We start from the raw sequence: 20,867 nt of genomic DNA, 5'->3' as shown, positions 1-20,867 counted from the left end.
GGGCCGCCAATGGGAAAATTCTCCCGGTGGGAAATGGTGGGCCACTCCGTCCCTGTTACCCCCCATTACGATGCCCCTGCCAACAACACACCTACCTGCATAATGATAGTCAGCCAGAGGTTTCGACATGACTCTAGTTGTCGGACCAGACATCAGGAGCTTCTCCACTGTTGCCTGGGAGACGGGGAGTTAGGGGGGGACAAAAAGTAAACAAACATGAGTATTTGAGGAACCAGAAGTGCTCAGCAATGTGAAACTCGCTCTGGGGTGACGGACTGTGTGGCCTGACCATGACATCTCCTTTGCACTGAAACAGGCAGTGAAGCGCCAGCTCCGTGTTGGTTCCTCCGCCGGGCAGAACGCTGCAGCAGGCCAGCCTCAGCAAATCATCCACTAAAACCACACAACAAGCAAATGTCATCCACTAAAACCACACAACAAGCAAATGTCACGCAACACAAAAGCATTAACCCCATAATGCATGCTGTACCTCCTGTGGCACACTGTAATAATCATTGAAAAGTTAACAACCATAGTACTACACTAGTAGGACATAACACAGGACCTTTAGTAATGCACTATAACTTGGTCATTGTTTGCCATTCTGGTAACAGCAAATTTATAACACTGTGTCTTAACGTGTTAAAGTACAGTACCGTCGTATCCCATGATTATGGAATGCATGGGCAGTTGATATAATCTAATCTATATCTAATCTATTTAATCTGTATAAAACGTGTGCTTTGTAAAATGAATTATATTCTATCAGAAAATTCATTTTTAAGCCACAATGCTACTCTCCTTGATAACTTGTCTAGAGCTTTGATGTGCATGCATTGTGCATCACAGTTCCTGACATTAAAAAAAACCTTTGATATACTAAATACTGAAATTCTTTGTGTCGTAAAAGATGAGGGCACCTTTCTGCTGCTCGCAGGGCAGTTTCAGATCGCTCCAAGAGGACCACATTAGAGTGGCCCTGAGGGGGTCCTTGGCTGCTTCTGACCTTGCACACAAATCTGGAATCTCTGCTTGAAATCGCTCTCCAATGTTGATGCGTCTGCAATGTTGACAATGCAATAAGATAATCAAAAAACGATTTTATTCTGTAATGGAGCAGCACCAGACTTCCAATATACGGCAGCATTTCTCACAGCAGTATATAAAAATAGTGTCACATTTCTCAGTTCTGTGAAAGCTCTCCGAAACTATATGACAAAGACAACAGTGTGTGCTTACGGCTCGATGTGGATGGGTGTTCCTTGGGCCGGGGTTTCAGTATGAGCCGTCCCATGATGGTCATCTGCCATTATGAAAAACACATTTTAACCAACGACTTCTTAAAATACGTAGTTATGTCTTGTCAGGAATAGCATAGCAACGCTGAACAACTATTTCACAATTTCAGAGTATTAGATGAGCTGATTTCATACCGTATGTTGCAGTTGCAACTACTTTGACAGGAATTGAGATTGGCAATAGTCTGATGGAAACAGTGACTTAGCTGTTTAGAGTTCCAAGTAGCCTAATTGTCACTAAACTGTTTAGAGTTTAAAGTGGTGTTCAGAACACCACTAATGCAGTTGCAGCACTGCATTAACAAGCAGGAGTACAGTGAACGCACATTACATTCACTACGTTTACATGACGGTTTTAAATCCGAATGAATAATTTCGAATTAAATAATTCTGTCGAATTCAATTTGGTCTTTCATTTAATTCCGAAGAAGTGTTTACATGACGTTCTCAAAGCAGAATTATGCTTTATTCAGAATTAAAACAAATGAATTCCAAATTAAATGTCTCATGTAAACGTAGCAAATGTCATTTACATCTTTCAGCCATCCAGTTACCAGCAAACGCACCATTCAGTGACAGCCGATCCCCAGTCTTGAGGCTGAGGTGCACCTGTGGTGGCTGCAGCAGCAGCAGCTCTCCTGAGCTCAGCTTGTCTCCCCCGCCGCCACCGCCGCCGCCGCTGCCACACACGCTGATGAAGAGTCCCGAGCCTGGCCGGGCAGGGCTGAGCATGGGTGGTGGGGTGTAGGGAACGGGAGCGCCCCCCTCTGGGCCCGGGGAGCGTAGCTGGCTGCGGAAAAGCACTGCGCCCCTGGCCACGGGGAAGGGGCTGGGGGACGGGATGAAGAGGGGTAGCAGGCGGTGCTGGTAGCGCTTCCTCTCGTGCGGCTGCCGCGCGTCTGGACCCTCCTGGTCCCCTTCCTCCTCCTCCTCGCCAGCAGAGTCTCTTTGGGTGTCAGGGGTAGGGATTCGAAGTGGAGCGAGGTGACTGGAAGTCTGTAGTAGTGAAGGAATGTCATAACATGTAGTAATATTGTGCCATATGCACATCACACACACACACACACACACACACACACACACACACACACACACACACACACACACACACACACACACACACACACACACACACACACACATACGCACACACACACTCACACACACGCGCGAGCACACACACACATACGCAAACGCACACCTCTTTTATCTAAAATGTACCCTCTGCGGATCAAGAAAGTAACTATGCTGCTGCTGCTGCTACTACTACTACTAATAATAATAATACTCAACACAGTAAAACACCCAGTGTTGATTCAACACTTAAAGAGTTGATTTAACACCTACACTGTATTTGGTCCCAGAGTACTCTTTAAGTGTTGAACTAACAATGCATTTTTCCTGCGTCCTACCACACACACACACACACACACACACACACACACACACACACACACACACACACACACACACACACACACACACACACACACACACACACACACACAGAAAGACAATAGCTGATGAACAATAATTATATCACTGACATGCCACTGATATGACACATGCTCTAGTTGGGTGTCGAAGCAGTGTAACCTGTTCAGGCTTTTGGGTATAGTCCTGGAGCAATGTGAGGTTTCTATAGGTGCCTTGCTCAAGAGCACTTCAGGAATGAATGGTATTAGATTCAAAACAAAATCTTCCAATTCCAAGACCAATTTTTGAATCATTAGGCCATATTATTAGTATTAGTAGCGCTATTATGGAAATTGTTTTATTATATTCATGCTATAAATTAATATTTCAATTAATTAAATAATAATTTATTTCAGGGTCAATTTAATATCTATGCTCAACTCAAATAGGCCTCTCGTGCGAACCCTCAAAATAGCGAATGGCTTTCTGACTGACTGACAGTGGCATATAGAGTCGATGCACGCGACCAAAAATCAGCGTGTTACTCACCGATAGGGACATGGTCCTTGGGCCACTCATGGCATGTGGGTACAGCACAGCCTGGTCCTCAGAGTCTCTGGCAATCTCAGAGAGCTGTGGAGCAGGAGACATCCTGATGGGCGTGGACGGACGTCTGTTTACTGGCACAGACACTGGCATGACCATTGGCACAGCACCTGGTGCCCCCTCGGGCTGCATCTCCTGTGGCTCCTCTTTCTGTGTGTTATGGAAGTAGGATTAGGCTGCAGGCAGCACAATAACAGGGCAGCCTGGGTATAGTCCTCAAGCAATTGACCTTGGGATTGGAGGTTTCCCTAATTTACATCAAGTTACCACGGCTGAAACCGTAATTTAAATGTACCAAGGCAATGAATAGCCAATTAAAAGAACATACAGAATGTTCTTCAGATATAGGATATTAGTTTAAGTGTATGCAAACGTGTGAAGTGTCACCAAAGAGGCATAAATGTCACATATATTGGTTTATGGCAGTAAAAGCAGGGCTTACCATTCTAGGTGTTGGCATTTGTGTTTTGAAGCCTCCATGGGAGCGCATGTGGCCATTCAGTGCCGGCAAGCTTTTGAACTCTCGCTGACACACAGAGCACTTCAATTTAGCACCCGACGCTTTCCTCTGGACCATCTCAATACGAGGCCTGGGGAAAAACAATGACATTACCACCTTTTTAAAAAGCAACATTAAGAAGTTTTAGCCTTTGCTTGCCCTAAAGGTTGGAAATAAATGTTCACATTTGAACAGCACAGATTATATAGTATGTGGTTTGAGCTTGTAAATGTTACTTAATGTTTGGAAAAGCTACTACTAAGCATTTGTTTGACAAGCTGATGAAGGTTCAAAATTGTTGCTCATACATGCAGTGTGGAGACACGGGATCTTGCAGAAAACCTGTTCCTCCAACAATCTTTAAAAAAAGAGGCAAAGAGTTAGCAAATTAGTTGTCATTCATAATCAGCACAAACAGTACTACAATACTGTATGCTGCTAACCCTACTTAGCATATGCACTTGTTGTATTTCCTGTGCACTTTGTTTCTATAAGTGTTGTCGACTATGACTATGTTCTTGATTATAAATCGATTTGGTTAAAAAGTGTCTGCCAAATGCATTGCAATGTAATGTACTGTATGTTTTGGAGCATAGTAGGCCTACCTAGGGTTTCCCTCAACACTTTACAGTTAAGGCAGCCACCTTGACAAAAGCCACCGACCATCATGACTAGAAGATACCTAAACAGATGTTGTATTGTATTGTGAAGGTCATTTCTACAGTTTCTACAGTTAGACAGTTCTACAGTTCTATACAAAAAATGTATGAGGCATTTGTTTTTGGAAGTTTTCATGTCATTTCCTAATTGAAACAACATGGGCTTTCACAACATGGTACAACATGCCCTTTCCAATGATTGATAGTCGCATGTCTCTGACACCGGCTTAACCCCCACCACCTTGACGAACTTAATGTCCTGCAAGAAACACCGGAGCCTGTCTACACAGTACATTACCTGAGGCCACTGCATGGCAGATGAGTTGTGGGACAACTGGAGTTCCCTCCTGTTGCTGCTGCTGGTGGTGGCGTGGTGAGACAGGCAGCCAAGGCCTGATTCGCTCTGACTTTGGGCCGAGTTGTAGTCCACAGAGCTCACCCTGTCCAGAGGGCTGCTGCATGAGAGTCCTATAGGAGAACTCAGACTCCCAGAGTTCTGTCTGTCCAGCCTGTGGTGGTGCTTGGAGGAGCCCAGAGCATGATGATGGGAGTCTGCCAGCATTTGAGGCTGCGGCAGCTGGAAGCTGTTCTGATGAGGAGGCAGGTGCAGGTAGGGTTGGGTCTCTGGGAAGAGAGAGGGTGGCTGGTGGGAGGAGAGGCTAGTGAAGGAGCTCTGCTGCTGCTCCAGGCCCTTGCAGCTCTGTCCGTAGAAAGGCTGTGGCGAGGGAGGTGGGTGATGGTGATGGGGATGGTGGGTGTCCTGGGCCGCCCTCCTCTCATTGGGGTGAAGGTATGACCCCAAGGGCTGGGAATGATGGTGGAGCCCCTGGAGGGAGAGGTACCGGGGTCTGGAGAAGGCCTGGCTAGGCTGCTGAGAGGCATGTTGGCTATGGTACATCTGTTGGGCATCAGACAAATGCCCTACCTCAAAGGAGATAGCAAACACAACACATTACAACCTGTACCTAGAACATAGACCTAGAACCAAATTATCTTATCTTATCTTATGAACTGATATCTTATATCCATCAGTCACATGCCCTACCTCAAAGGAGATACCACACACAACACATTACAACCTACAGGCTACCCAGAACATAGACCTAGAACTTAACCAAATTATCTTATCTTATGAACTGATATAAAATTATTCCATTAGAGAAAGATATCCCAAACTCCGCCCACACAGTGCAAAGGAGTATGCTCAAATTCGGTCTCCTAAGGGGGCGCTGTCCCCTCCGTCTTCTTCTCTTTTTGTTGTGATTGGTGGCGGTGCTAAGTTAACTCTATTTATTCTCAACCTCAAGACTCCAAAGGTCTCCTAACCCTAGGTCTCCTAAAGGGGCGTTCACCTAACGTGAAATGGATCCTGGAAATGAACAAGCCTGGGGTATCTTTCTCTACTTAACCCCTTAGCGCGGCGCTATGGCTCTCTGTAATGTCATAGCAATGTTGTTATGATGTACAGTAGTTAAGCATTTTCAGCAAGTGAATAGGGTCGCCGGCGACCCCATCTGCCGTAAGAGGCTACGAAAATCTTTGCTGATATCTTATATCCTATAAACTGCATTTAACAACTGTCTTAATCTAACACATGTTAACGGCATATTGAAATGGTTAGTGTGTGTAAATTTTGATGAATCCTTCTACTTACTAAATTGACATAAAGTAACACTAGCTAGTTACCTATTTCAATTTTAAGTGTTCAGAAATCTTTCCAATGGTTCATCAACTTGTACAGTAGTAGGATGAAACTGACTTATAAAGATGGCTATAACCAACAATACTTCTAAAGATGGGTGTAACCAACAATACTTCTAAAGATGGGTGGGTAACACTTTATAATACGACTCCTTGTTAAGCATTAGTTCTGCATTTGTTAAGCATTATTCAAACCTTAGGTAACCCTTTGTAAAACATTTGAGATGCATAACTAATGCTTAAAGATCAACATTAGAGTAAACAAGGAGTCAGTATTATAAAGTGTTACCAATGGGTGTAACCAACAATACTTCTATCAGGGCTCTCAAGTCTCACTCTTTGAGAGTGTGACACACACATCTGAGCTTGTTCACACTCACACGCCACACATGGTATTTCACACTCTGAAGTTTTGATAACTTATCCAATTGGCGCACATTAATTCATCCATCCTAATTGCACTTTTAACAGCTACATTTTCATTTTTTTTCTTGGGGGAGAAACCCCCGAACCACCAATAATTAGAATCAACCTCTGGTTAGGGCTAGAGCTCTAAGCATATTGAATAAATAGTGTATTTGGTCTAATCAAACTTTTTAACTAGCTGGATTGAAGGGAAACCTACAGTGGTGTCGATGGGTGACAGGTCAATGTCGATGTCTGCCCCCCCCCCCACACACATTTTTTTTTTTTTTTTAAATCTCACTCCAAACAATCTTCAAAAATTGAGAGCCCTGCTTCTCTGAATATGTCACCTGTTGCTGTGGTGTGTAGTCATACTGTGACTGTGATCGTCCAAGCAGTGGGCTGCTGATCTGATGGTCCACAGGCTGTCCAGGGTGGTTCATGAGCACCTGGTTGAAACGCTGTGCTGCCGACGACTGCCCGTAGAGCGCATGGTCGATGGGCGAAGCGGCCTGAGGAGACAGCAACATGGGGCTGTTGTCCTCCAGACCACTGGGGCTGCCGTTGTCCGTGCTGAGGCTGTTGCTCCGCAGAAGACCCATACCCAGGTGGTTCTGGTTGGGGAACGCCTGGGTGAACGAGTCCAGTCTCTGCAGGGCTGACCCGTGCGACTTGGCGGACATGTCAGAAGAGTTCATGAGTGGGAAATGACTGAAGGGGTACATCCTGGAATGCTGGTTCACCTGACTGCTCATGTCTGCTCCCTCGCTCTGACTCTGAGCAGAGGGCATCCATGGGTTGGGGGTATTTCTGCCCAGGTGATTGCCGAGCCAAGGACCACCGCCGGCTTTCGGCATGTCCACTAGGGGTGAGAGGTCGTCGCAAGGGGTGATGGGAGACTTGAGGGCCTCCTGAGTGAAGTTTGGAGATGCTGCAGGGGATCTATTCAGGGAGTTGAGAGTCAATGACCCGTAACCAAGACCAGAGAATGGGGCGCCATGGCTTGCCATGTAGCCTCCGTCCGTACCATTGGTCATATGGCAGACCTCAAAAAGCTGCTGGTCTGTCATAGTCAATGCTTGCTTTGAGAACCTCCTGTCAATGGATACAGTGTATATGTATAATGTGATGTTCTATACAGTCCCAATGGCCGCACCGATCATAGTTCACTGATTGTAGGACTTTTCCACACTTAGGTACAGGATGCAGCACCTGGTTACAGTTCATGCGTTTTCAAGTGGGGGAAAGAAGCTCACAAAACATGACAAACTTTCTGAGCCTTTCTGAATCTTTCCCACACAGTACCCAAAGTCTCAACAGTTAAGGCAATAAAAACAATATTCCATCATCCATCCATACTCCATCATAAATGAACATCCACATTTTAATCTGCATCTGTCCGTTTGAGTGGTTGCCCTTCATACACAAACAGCGCAGCAACTGAAAAAGAGAACAGTACAGGCATATTTTCAGACTGTAAAAATGCGAAACATCTGACCTTCATAAAAGGTACAACAAAAGACAATTAAAAAAACACTCACACTGATAGATACAATACAGAAATAGATATAGCCGGCCCTACCGTACATGAAGTGGCATCTCGCATTACTGAGGAAAACCCACCGCAGCACAGAACAGTAAACTATGACTAAGTTTGAGGTTTCCTCTTACCAAAGCCAACAACCTGTGCTGTCTGATAACTTCCTGTCTTATGATACCTCAAATTTGTCAGTTGGACAGCGTCTGCTACGTACACTGATCAGCAATTTATTTCCAACCTTTAAAATGGCGATATTCCATCTTTGACCGTAAATGTTGTTTTTAAAATGTTTTTAATAGTTATTTCTATAGATATGTAGCGTGCCTGTTTTGTACTGTTATGTAGGCCTAAGTGTGTATTTCGCAATCATTATTCATTCAATTCAATTCATCATTCAATCCACACAATTGAAGGTGTTTTATTTCATTCAAACCAAGATATGAGTAGATTCAGTTGTGCAGAATATAACTTCTCGAACTCTAACTTAAAAAAAAAAACTAGCTGCCTGCTGTAACAGCATCGTCAAAAATATGCTGATGAAAATGAAGCATACGGGTATGTCCACTTACTCATCAACATGTGAAATCTCTGTAAATGTCATTGTCAACATTATCAGACGCAGACACAGTGAGAAGTCATAATGCTAAAGTGATGGCCTTGCCATTAGGCCTCAGAGTGACATTTACATCTTCATGACAAAGTGAATACACATTGCTGATAGAACTGAATGTGACTGCTGACCTTGCTGGGACATTGCCTCAAATCAAAGCAAATTTATTCTGAAATCTTTCTGTTGATTTTTAATTGTTCACATTTTCAAAAGCATTGTGGAAATGTACAACTTAATTAATTCATTAGTGGCCCGTTTAACACAATGAAATGGTATTAGAAAAAAAAAATCAACTTCACACATGGAACATTGAATGCAAATGATTAAAAAAAACACGACTAGAGGACTTAGACTTTCTAGGAATGGCTGAAACAACACAATATAGAGCTAAAACGGGCCCTAAAGCTGGAGAAATGCACGCAGACAAACACATGTAAAACCACAAGCCAGAAAGGTCTTTGAAAAGTTTGGTAATGTGAGTGACAATAGGGAAGTCGCAGGAACCCGCTGAGTAAGGAATGTGGGTGACTTCTTCATTTAGCGTCTTGCTATTTGTGGGGAGACATTGTGGGGTTCAGGGAAGTTCAGGAAATGTAGTCATCTCTCTCTCTCTCTCTCTCTCTCTCTCTCTCTCTCTCTCTCTCTCTCTCTCTCTCTCTCTCTCTCTCTTTATTTCTCTGTCTCTCTCGCTCTCTCTCTCTCTCTCTTTATTTCTCTGTTTCTCTCTCTCTCTCTTTATTTCTCTGTTTCTCTCTCTCTCTCTCTCTCGATGCACAGAGACTTCCTGAGCCCAACCGCAGGCTATTTTCTCAACCTGTTGCCATTAGTTACAAGAAACATATCAAGTACACCTAGCATGGAGGTTACGTTTAGACGGTACTCGTGCGGCTATTAATTGCCGTGTGACTTTTGAACACAGGTACTGTATACTGACCATGAAAGAATGATGACCATACAATTATAATCAGTTTACTGTACATATTAAGTGTTCTCTTTTTGCACATGTTGTGCTTTAGCCTCTCTTGAATGATTGTAGAAGTCTCTAGCTTCTGCAGCACCATTTCACAGTTCAACAAATTGCACAACTGGCACAAGACAGGAATAGAAAAAAAGAACTAACAACTATCTTCTTCAGCGGTACTGGAGGGTCAAAGAGTGATATGTTCTTTTTTCATGATTTCTCAACCACAGACTGGCATTCACCCACCGCCCCCCACCCCCCCACCCCCCGCCCCCCTCGGAGAGATGGCACGTACTTCACACGCATGTGCACCCGAATTCATAGAGCTGATTGCTATCACCTTGCCTTAGTCACAGGCCTACAGGGCTGGACTGGCCATCTGACATAGCGGGCATTTCCCGTGGGCCCTGCACCCTCGTGGGACCATATTTTCAGAAATGTAAAAATACATATATATTTTTTGTTTTACATTTCTGAAAATAGGGGCCCACGAGGGTGCGGGGCCCACTTGTGAGTCAGTTCTGCTCTGCTCATTATGACGGGGCCCTTTAAGCCAAATGTGCCCGGGTCCTATCTCTCCCCCAGTCCAGCCCTGCAGGCCTCTCAGATGAAACGTATATAGAGGAACGCAGACAAGCCAAAAGTTGTATAATCCTGTCAAAACTGTGAAATGATACATTGAAGATAAAACAGCAAACGTGCAGGAGCGCCCGCACACACACACACACACACACACACACACACACACACACACACACACACACACACACACACACACACACACACACACACACACACACACACACACACACACACACACACACACAGCTGTGGCACACAGAGACACACAGGCACTGGTCGCATTCACACACACACACACACACACACACACACACACACACACACACACACACACACACACACACACACACACACACACACGCACAGAGGGAGAGAGAGAGAGACAGACAGACAGACAGACCTGTCCTGAAGGAAAATAAGGTTGAAGTGAAATAACGAGAGTAAGAGACAACCAAACAGTCATGTACACAGAAAAGAGAGAGGTGAAGATAGGAACAGAGACAGACAAACACCAACCAAAACTGTGCCATGTTAATACAACACTCACTCAATCTCTCACAGACACACACACACACACACACAGACACACACACAGACACAGACACACACACACACACACACACACACACACACACACACACACACACACACACACACACACACACACACACACACACACACACACACACACACACACACAGAGTGAGTAAGATCAGCCTCACATCATATCGGAGATGATTCAGATCTATACTGAAAGAGGGCAAAGGCAAGAAACGTAAAGGTGAATTGAGAATGTAGGCTACTTCAAGTGCACCTATTTCCATTGACATTATCTACAGTCTTCATACTTTTTTGTGTCACATAACCTATCTATGTACACTGACTGAACATCAGTTGAGCAAGTTTGTTTTAATGGTGAGGAAACATGAAATACAGCAAAGACAAAGACAAAAACATCAGTTGAGCAAGTGTGTTTTAAAGTAATGTTGAGGATACATGAGCCATCATGAGACCAAAGACAAAGAATAATGACCTCTCTAAACATCCAAAATTTTAAAAATCCATATATGTCAGGACGAGAGCTGACAATACCATACCGATAGCTGTTGTGAGTAAAAAAAGGAGACATGAGGAACAGATTATGTCTCCGATTACTGTAGGTATAACGTAATTCAAGACGACATATGACTATGGAGGTTTGTAAGTTTTCATGAAATGGTCATTGTTGTTGATAATGAACACGAAAAGAATGATTAAAATATATGTGTCCTTAGCCTTCTTTCCGCAGGTTAGATGGTAATTACATAATTTATCCTCACACACACCACATGCGCATAAGTGCACATGCGCACACGCACACACACACACACACGCACGCACGCACGCACGCACACACCCACACACACGCACACACACACACACACACACACACACACACACACGTCAAGCTCACTTCCACCCTTAATATGGTAGCAGAGTATTGAAAAATAAAAAAGACAGAAACAGACCAGTTTGTATTAGTAGCAGCACAAGCACAGACATCATACTAGATTCTTTACTGATCACGTTTTTCAAAACTCATTCAGTGGAAGTCCTGGAGTCACGTTTCAGTCCTATCAGATGTTTCAACATCATGACTATGGAGGTTTGTAGTATTCATGAAATGGGCAACACAACTGTTGGCAATGAACACCATAGAATGATTAAAATGTATTATATTGCCACACACACACACACACACACACACACACACACACAGGGAAGCCGACAGGGGGGTGGTGGTGGGGGGCAAAGGGGTCAGTTGTCCCGGGCCCAGGGAGACAGAGGGCCAAAAATGGGTTTTCATTACATTGTATGTATTGACTGGGGGGCCCTTTCAGATGACTTTGCCCTGGGCCCAGCAAAAGCTGTCAGCGGCCCTGCACACACACGCTCAAAAACACACACACATACACACACACACACACACACACACACACACACACACACACACACACACACACACACAGTTCTGAGTTTATGGTTTAATATTACAGTTGGACTGGGTTATGAGACCATGTCAAACTCATTATCATAATATCACCACCAGGGCCAGATTAACGCACAGGCTAGATCTGGCTGAATCCTAGGGGCCCCCACCTGCCAAGGGGCCCCTGATTGGGCAAAAGTTAAAACAAATTGTGATGAGATGTGGTACTGAAAAATGCAGCTGTCATGTCAAGTACAGTTTTAAATCTAATTAATACTACTCTTCATAGTTGGCAGACATATCCTTGATTCCTAGCACGTAATTATGACACTGCCTATGCAATTCTGATGCAAAATTTTCCTTTTAGGGGGGGCCCACAGCAACCTGTAGCCTGGGGGCCGTGGGCCATCTTAATCCGGCCCTGATCACAACTCATCTCTGCTTAACATGGTAACAGATCACCGAAACGTAGAAAGACAGAAACTGACCAGGGCTGCGTTTCCCAAAAAACCCTAAGTAGCTACTCAAGTATGATGTAGCCTGTAGGCAATATATCAGAAATACGTAGGTCTCACATCATCACTTTAAGTTGACATACACTATTTTACCTGGCACATGTACTTTGCACAAGTATTTACATTGCATGTGCAAGAAAAAAAAAACATTGTATATAGGCATATTAAATTATTGTATGCATAAACTTTTAGTTATGTGATATTGCTTAAGTACTACTCGAGAGTTTTTGGGAAACGCAGCCCAGTTCATATTTGGTAGAGCATTGCACACTGCACAGTTTACTGGTCACGTTTTTCAAAATTCACTTACTGTCGTGTCTACGGATGCCATGGAGACATTTTTTCAGTGAATTGAGCATTGAGTTATCAGATGTTTCAACATCATTTAATGTTTTACGCAATGTTGTCATGTCACTGAACTTGCACAATTGTTTCCCTTTCTTTCTTTCGTCTTTTTTTTCATTCTGCATTCAGAACTATCCTTTCCATTTGTGCGTGAGCCAGGTCAATGCAGAGAACTCTGGAAGAGGAAAAGAGACTTCTGTGGCCTGATCAGGGCCCACAACATCAATGGTTGGGCGTTCCCCACTCTGTAAACCACAGTAGGAACTAAAACTTTCCCAGAGTTTAGAGAGTATATGAGACCCTCCGTTTAATTTGCAGGTTCATTGTGTTCAGCTATCGTGTTTATTTTGGCTTTGAATCAGATCAACAGTACAACATTATTTGATATGTACGGCGGTAAATGACAACTCTGGACAGTTTTGATATGAAATCATCTTATTGATGAAAACACAATTGCTGTGTTACATGAAACTTGATGTTAAACGAAACGATGTTGCAGTACACAATTAAAAAATTGTGGTGTAAAAAATGGTGACTTTCACTTAAAACACTTAGAGTGTTGTGTAACACACATGTTAAATCAACTCTCTGAGTGTTGAATTTAGACCAAGTGTACACTGTGTACACATTTGTATTCAGTGAAGAACCTAAATTTTTCAGCAAGTGATCATGAAAACATTCTGTATTTTTTTAACTGATCACACCTGCTTTGAGTACAATTTTGTGTCCAGTCTTAAAACCAATTCAAGCAAGTTATGCAGAATATAACTACGCCACTGACAGAAGTTACAGTGGTGGAATATTCCAATATTTTATGTAGCCCCTTAATGCGCGCCGTACCTCCTGAGGCACGCTGTAATAGACATAGAACTGTAACTACCATAGCACTACAATACTATGGCACAACACAGGCCCTTTAGTAATGCACCACGAATTGGTCATTACCATACTGGTAACAATGACTTTATAAAGCCGCGCCTTAAGGGGTTAATATCTTTGTTTTAACTGCCTTCATAGCAGAAATTACTTACTTTCTGGTTAAGTGTTTTCTTAAAGCATCTGTAATTTTGCATGTAAGGTAAAAATTACTTTATAAAATTCGAAATTCATTTTGGTTGTAATGGTATAATGTCCGATAAGTTTTATTATTATACAAGATGGAAAATGAACAGAGCAGCCATTGCTTGAGTAATCATATGCAGTTTAATGTCATTTTTCTAGATGTCCTTTTTCTATTGCGCAGTAACCCCTTAGCATAACCTTATTTTCACCAAATTTGTAATGATCGTGTCGTAATCTGTTAGTTTTGTAATCTGTTTACTTACACTCTCAGTATTGTCATAGCGATGTTATGATGTAATTGAGTGTTTTCAGCAGCGCCTGAATAAACTGCACTGAGAGGCTACTTTTATAAGATGGAGATTAGGCTATACATTGCCATTAGCGAAATCTACAAAGAAGAATTGAGCGTTTCAACAAAGGATAATAGCTTGACATACATCGCTTCAAATTAGGCCTCCTGTTACAGTTCCAATAGTAAAGTCAATATCACAAATTAAGTATTTAGTTTTAAAACCTTATCATACTGTATGATGAAATAAAGTTTTGAAGCTTCTGCTTTTATCTAGGGCTGCACAATATATTGAAAATGTATCAATATCGCGATATCAAGACTGGCAATATGCATATTGCAAAAATGACTTAATTATTGCTAACAACATCTCTGTGCAGTCCAATCAATAGCTGAATATCAACAAATGCGCAAGAAGCCCGCCATGACCAAAGCCACGCCCCCACACAAATTCGTGACAAGAAAAACACTCGCCTACATTTATAAATATTGTTTAATTATCGTTATCGAGGTATTGAATGCTGTTATCGAGTATCATTTTTTTTCTGATATCGTGCAGCCATACTTTTATCCATTATAATAATCAATGGAACAACTGCCTGTCCAAACTGATGTTCTACAGTATTACTATTACAGCTACTACTACTTGTACTATTATACTATTCTACTACTCTTATGCAATACTATTCTACTATGTCTACTCTGCTACTTCTACTATTAATCCATTGAGCCGATCTCCTTCTCTGTGATGGAGACAGTGTTGTAGCACAGTGTAGTTTTTGATGCAGTCATACCATAGATCTGCTCTTTGCAATCAGCAACCCTCCATCAAGATGAATTGTAAGAGTTCAGACTTTTTTGTCACATTTCCAGGTGATGAATGAATGCATTTCTGTCCAGGGTCCGATGAACTCAAAAATATATTGACAACCTCTCACATCCCTCATGAGATTTAGATCCAAATGGCATCCTGCCGATCCCCAGGACCCGACCCTGCTGCACATCATACCCAATGGTGCAGTAGGCTATTAGGTAACGCCTTACTTTACAGTACAGTAATTACTGTGTACTTTCTGCGTAACAACAGGGTAACAGAGAGAAGTTACATGGGAGCTAACGGTAAAAATGGGCTAATTACAAAGTAAATACCATGTAATACTATATCCCAATACTATGAAATTAGGCTACTGCATATTTTCTGATCATCTAGTCACTAAACATCTCTCTGTTACCCTGTTGTTACCCAATTAATGGTATTTAGCCTACTTAGTAATTACTCCCTTTTTACCCGTTAGATACCAAACTTCTCTCTGTTACCCTTCTGTTACCCAGAAGGTACAGAGTAATTACGTATGGTAACTCTACCGTAAAGTAAAGCATTACCGGCTATTAATTCACAACCTAAAGAATAACATCGAAAGTAGTGTAAAATGTGACTATAAGTGTTGAATTAACACTACACAATTTAGTGTGTACTGTATATGATACAGATATAAAGAAGGCCACTGTTTCCACAGAGAGGGTTAATCAACACTGCTCGTCATCATCACCCATTTCACATCTTGCCACAAATGCCAGAGATCTTATCCACTGTGCCCAAGCTAACTGTCTGTAGCAGTCTTCAGAATATCATCTCTATCCTACAGTGCTGCCCTACAAAGGCAAAGTGCAGTAACTACATATTTTGTCAAAATTGAGTTTAGACTGAAACCGGTCATCTGTACACGTCCTTCATCTTGTGACAAAGCCTTATGGTCCAAATGTGTTCCGTTTATAAGATATTTCTGTCAAATTTGCAGAAACTAACATCCATCCAAAAAAATAATACTTCAAATGCCTTTTTCTCAGTTTCAATGTTGTCGTACTGTAGTTACTGCACTTCGCCTTTGTACTAGGGCAGAGTTAGGCCTACCTTAGGAGGCCTCATAATGACAGTGAAACGCTGCAATAGACGTTGAAAAGACTTCACTACCATAGTACTACTGCACTACTACGACATTGCACAGAACCTTTAGTAATGCATAACGACTTGAATGTGGACATGTGATAGTGGGTGGGAGACATGACGCCTTGTTTTTTCGTAACATTGGTTAAAAACCTACAAAACTGTTATTTTCCTTTAAAAAAACAAATGTCAATGAAAGAAGATGTGGTACATTATGTTTCATATTAGTCTTAGATGAGAAGAAACATTTTTGGTAAGATTTATGTAAAGGTTTATATGTCAAATTTCCTGCGGTGTGACTGTAACATTGATGAAACAATATATAATAATATATATATAAATTAACCAACAACATTTTGAATAATGTATGAAGCATTTGGCATGATTGCATAAATCTTAACTTTAGATTAAGATATGTGAATGTGGAAAAACTCAAGACAGTAATATTAACTACAAGTTCAATTTCGTAACACAAATTGCGTCCTGTGGGGTGACATGTATGTCAATGTTTGTGAATGGGCAGCTGCAAGGCCAACTACAAGGGTCTTAAAGACTGGCTCCTAACCAGTCAGTACCTCAGTTATTGGAGAGTGCTGTGGAAGTTTAAGGTGTCTCTTATTCTCTTAATATGTCTTCATATTGCAATCTTTCTGTCACGCAATGCTTAGGTTCATTTTATGGTGTCCTGTGGTGTGACTGCTCTTATAGGAGGAAAAAAAAGTTTTTTTTATTAATGAAAACACATATTAAGATTAAACACAATATCATTATCAAGTTAGCATGAGCTCAGATGTCAGTCATGTATACAAAAGGATTAAAATGGCCATAATGCAGTGAATTCCATGTGGTGTGACTCCATTTTCCTGTGGTGTGACATGCCTATGCTATGTGTTGATGCAGGACACATTTTCCCAAAAATGGCAAAAATAAGGTGAAATTCCACAGACCACTAAGTGCTTTATTTTTTTCTATTTTTTTTCAATTTTTATCCATCATTTTTTTCAGGAATTTGAAAAACTTTTTTTTTTTTTGCGTTACGCCCTTAAACGTCAACCACCCTCGTACATTAATAACACGGGCCAAGTCTTAAGAGTGTAGCCCCATAATGCAAGCCATACTTCCTGTGGCACGCTGTAATAGTACTTGAAAAGGTAACTACTACACTACTATAACATAACACAGGGCCTTTAGTAGTACACTATGACTTGGTCATTGCCAGTCTGGTAACAGCAAATTTATAACAGGTTAATTTGGAATGCTACATAAGGAAATAAAATCGTGCACATATTTTGGCTGTATTGATATTTTTGACCACAGTGGTCAAGTGAATACCTCTTCACACCCCTTGTCACTACAGTTTTAGGCCTATTTTAGGCCAACCACATGATCATAAGGCGGCACCTCATGCCTATATCTGGATCAGAGCAATGGGGATGCTGCTGTGTCTGTGCACCTTGTCCCGCACTAAGGGCAATATTACAAATGGAACATGAGGGGTTCTGTCTGATTTTTTGCAATTTTAGTTTTCAAAATGAATTTAGTTGTTTTTTTTAGATGCACTGGAAGTATGGCGGTATCATGATTTTTAAAAAAAGTTCATATATTTATACCCTTGGTACATAATCCATTGAATTGAAAACAATCAAGACATTTTTCTTTAAATGATGGACGTGATACTACTATGGAGGTGTTATCATTAAGGCAATAATTTATCATTTTTACAAACACACATACACACAGACACAGAGACACAGAGACAAACACACACACACACACACACACACACACACACACACACACACACACACACACACACACACACACACACAGAGACACAGACACACACACACACACACACACACACACACACCGTAATAATGTGCCGTAGGCCTACATGCTAAACATTTAGGACTAGTAGTTGTCATGCAAGTATGGCAAAAGATGTATGCTTTGCTCCAAAACAGTGCACTCAAGAAGCCTTCAGAATCATGAAACCTGTATGGAGTGCATTATCAATCAATAGAAGACCCCTGGCTAGCTGGTTCATTGTAATACACACAAGTTTTAAATCAGGAGGATATGTATACATTCCCTTGGCCTATTAGTAAAAAAAAAAAGTGGTTTTGGTGTCTTTCAGACACAGGCTCAGGTCTCGGCAAGTTAGTTCACATGGTTTGATAGACAAGCTGATCTGGTTGTAATAAAAAGATGTTGTATGATGTATTACACAAATGTACATTTCTCACACTTTACCGCCAATTAGTTTAAACAGAACAAAGAGGCCTACTATAGAAAGCCAAACATGTAACCATCAGAAGCAGTGACTTACCTAAAACGTCTTCACAGGACATTGCTGTCTGCAGCCTTTTGAAACTTGACTTCTGGCCACCTGACTGCATATGAATGGGGCTGCCTCTGCATTCGTACTTAAGCTGTCATTCTCCCCCTGCTGGTTACCATGCCATGTCGACTGCAAAGTGGTCTAATAGTTATATTACCTCAAATACTGTAGAGATAAATGGTAACTCTAGAAATAATTTTGAGTCTGTTGTGGAGTCAAAATACAAAAATGACAAACCCTGGAGCACAATGCCATGGTGAAATGATTTCTAAGTTTGGGTAGGCTATCATTACGCACAAATACAAGCTTGGACTATCCAGGAAGTTAATTGACAGAGAGGACCACCATCCACCAAACCAAGTCAAACATGCACAGACGCAATACGTTGAAGAATATAATTAGTTTCAATCTTTCTTACAACGGTTTCCCTCGCGTCAAGTGTTCAATAGTTGAATGTTTTGGTTGGAGCGTATTTCGTTTCTGTTTTCAACACTCACGCGCCGTCTATGCAGCCCCGTCTTTCTTTGACACCTGTCAAAACACGAAAGAGGGCGTAGAAAATTGAAGCACTAGCGCTCCCTGCTGACTACATGATGCACTATGAACAAAATTATAGCAACAGCTGCACACACTGATGGTATACAAATATTTAATTTGAGGTCAACAACAAATTTACGACGGGTGAGCATTATTTTGGACAAGCATTTCCTTTGTGCGCGCTATGTCCTGAATGAGTCAAACGTAGAAGCTTTTATACCACACCAAACTACCCATCCCTAAGGTTGTCTTCTTCAAAACTGCAACTCAAACATTAAATAAACGACAAGAATCAGTTTATCACAGTGAGTGTCAGTGTTAATGAAGTGTTAAGATGAGCTTGCCTCTTGCCTTCAGTAGGCCTATCAGAGTGACAGATCACAGAAAATTATCGCGCCCTTGTCAAATATCATGCACTTGACGCAACTTACAAGAAAATAAGGAAGTGACAAGTTATGGGTGTGGCTAGAGTCTCTGGTTCTCTTAGCTGTCCACAGTTGCGCTTCAATGGGACAGGCTCCCAAAACCGTTTAGTGTAGTCTGAAGAAGAGACTGAGCAAAGGAGTAATTTCCGTCAGGTAGGTGTGATCTTGAAACGTAGTAGATAGTCAGCATGACCAGGGACTATTGTTACATTTCGCTAGAAGTTGGAGCTTAATTCGCCATTGTTGTATTTAATGTAGGAAGTTGATTTAAGTGAGTGGGAACACCCCTGTCATCATTTAACAACAAGGCACAATTGGGCTGTACCCAAGTGGTCGACGCTGGTTGAATGTGATTTTGTTTGTGGCAATTGGTCCTCAGGCGCTGCCTGTCTTTTTCTGTATGTAGCCTATTTTTGTGAATCCAAGAATTTGTGTTAAATTGGTTTGTCAGCTGCCTTGGCAGTTTTCCGAATTTGGCTGACAAAGTGGAGATGATGTGTTTTGCTTTTTGAAGTTTTGGAATTATTGTTTATTTTATTATTATTGTTTAAACAATTATTGTTTCCTCTTGACATAGTCTTTTTGTTGGGAAGGAGTGTCTCAATCAAGGCTGTGTGCGCACATTTATTTTAAAGCTTGAACAGTCTGTGAAGTCTTCTCTCTGTGACATGTTAGTACAGGTATTAGCAGAGTAGCAGCAAGTGTGTTGCCATTCAGGAAAAGGCCTGAACATATGCAACAGGACTTGGCAAAACACACACACACACACACACACACACACACACACACACACACACACACACACACACACACACACACACACACACACACACACACACACACACACAAAGGATAATCACCCGTTGCCTATTGCCTAATGCCTAATGCAGTAGCTTCCTGTGTGTGTGTGCCATGGCCTGCCAACGTGTGTGTGTGTATAGCCAGGCGTGCTGCTCAGGTCTGAGGCTGAGCTGTTCCACATGGGCTGGTGTGATAGTAAGGGCAGGTTTATAGGTGTGACAGCGGGAACACACATTCCACCGCCTCGGGCCACGGTACCGTACCAGCTCACTCACTCACACTCACTGGGCACAAATCCCCTCCCACTTCCTGTGAGAGACTGGGCCGCTTCTCACTCCTACTCTCTCTCTCTCTCTTTCTC

At 42.1% G+C, this 20,867-nt stretch overlaps 2 protein-coding genes across 3 annotated transcripts in view; one reads left to right on the top strand and one right to left on the bottom strand.

Moving 5' to 3' along the window:
- LOC134435317 (transcriptional-regulating factor 1) overlaps positions 1 to 19,237 on the bottom strand; it is a 31,636-nt gene extending 12,399 nt beyond the window's left edge. The window contains exons 1-11 of the mRNA XM_063184205.1: positions 18,732 to 19,237; positions 6,935 to 8,024; positions 4,777 to 5,403; positions 4,128 to 4,177; positions 3,763 to 3,910; positions 3,264 to 3,470; positions 1,865 to 2,294; positions 1,240 to 1,303; positions 921 to 1,060; positions 290 to 393; positions 96 to 174 (exon numbers count right to left, since the gene is read on the bottom strand). Coding sequence (XP_063040275.1) covers positions 96 to 174; positions 290 to 393; positions 921 to 1,060; positions 1,240 to 1,303; positions 1,865 to 2,294; positions 3,264 to 3,470; positions 3,763 to 3,910; positions 4,128 to 4,177; positions 4,777 to 5,403; positions 6,935 to 7,654 — 2,569 coding nt within the window. The 5' untranslated portion in view covers positions 7,655 to 8,024; positions 18,732 to 19,237. The remainder of the gene's footprint in view (positions 1 to 95; positions 175 to 289; positions 394 to 920; positions 1,061 to 1,239; positions 1,304 to 1,864; positions 2,295 to 3,263; positions 3,471 to 3,762; positions 3,911 to 4,127; positions 4,178 to 4,776; positions 5,404 to 6,934; positions 8,025 to 18,731) is intronic.
- Positions 19,238 to 19,772: 535 nt separating this feature from the next.
- ptk2ba (protein tyrosine kinase 2 beta, a) overlaps positions 19,773 to 20,867 on the top strand; it is a 33,515-nt gene continuing 32,420 nt past the window's right edge. For both annotated transcript variants that reach the window (XM_063184201.1, XM_063184200.1), the window contains exon 1: positions 19,773 to 19,858. The gene's annotated coding sequence lies outside the window, so the exon portion shown is untranslated. The remainder of the gene's footprint in view (positions 19,859 to 20,867) is intronic.

Source organism: Engraulis encrasicolus, chromosome 19 (assembly GCF_034702125.1).
Source record: "Engraulis encrasicolus isolate BLACKSEA-1 chromosome 19, IST_EnEncr_1.0, whole genome shotgun sequence".
Classification (NCBI taxonomy): Eukaryota; Metazoa; Chordata; class Actinopteri; order Clupeiformes; family Engraulidae; genus Engraulis; species Engraulis encrasicolus.
This window is presented reverse-complemented; position numbering and strand designations above follow the sequence as displayed.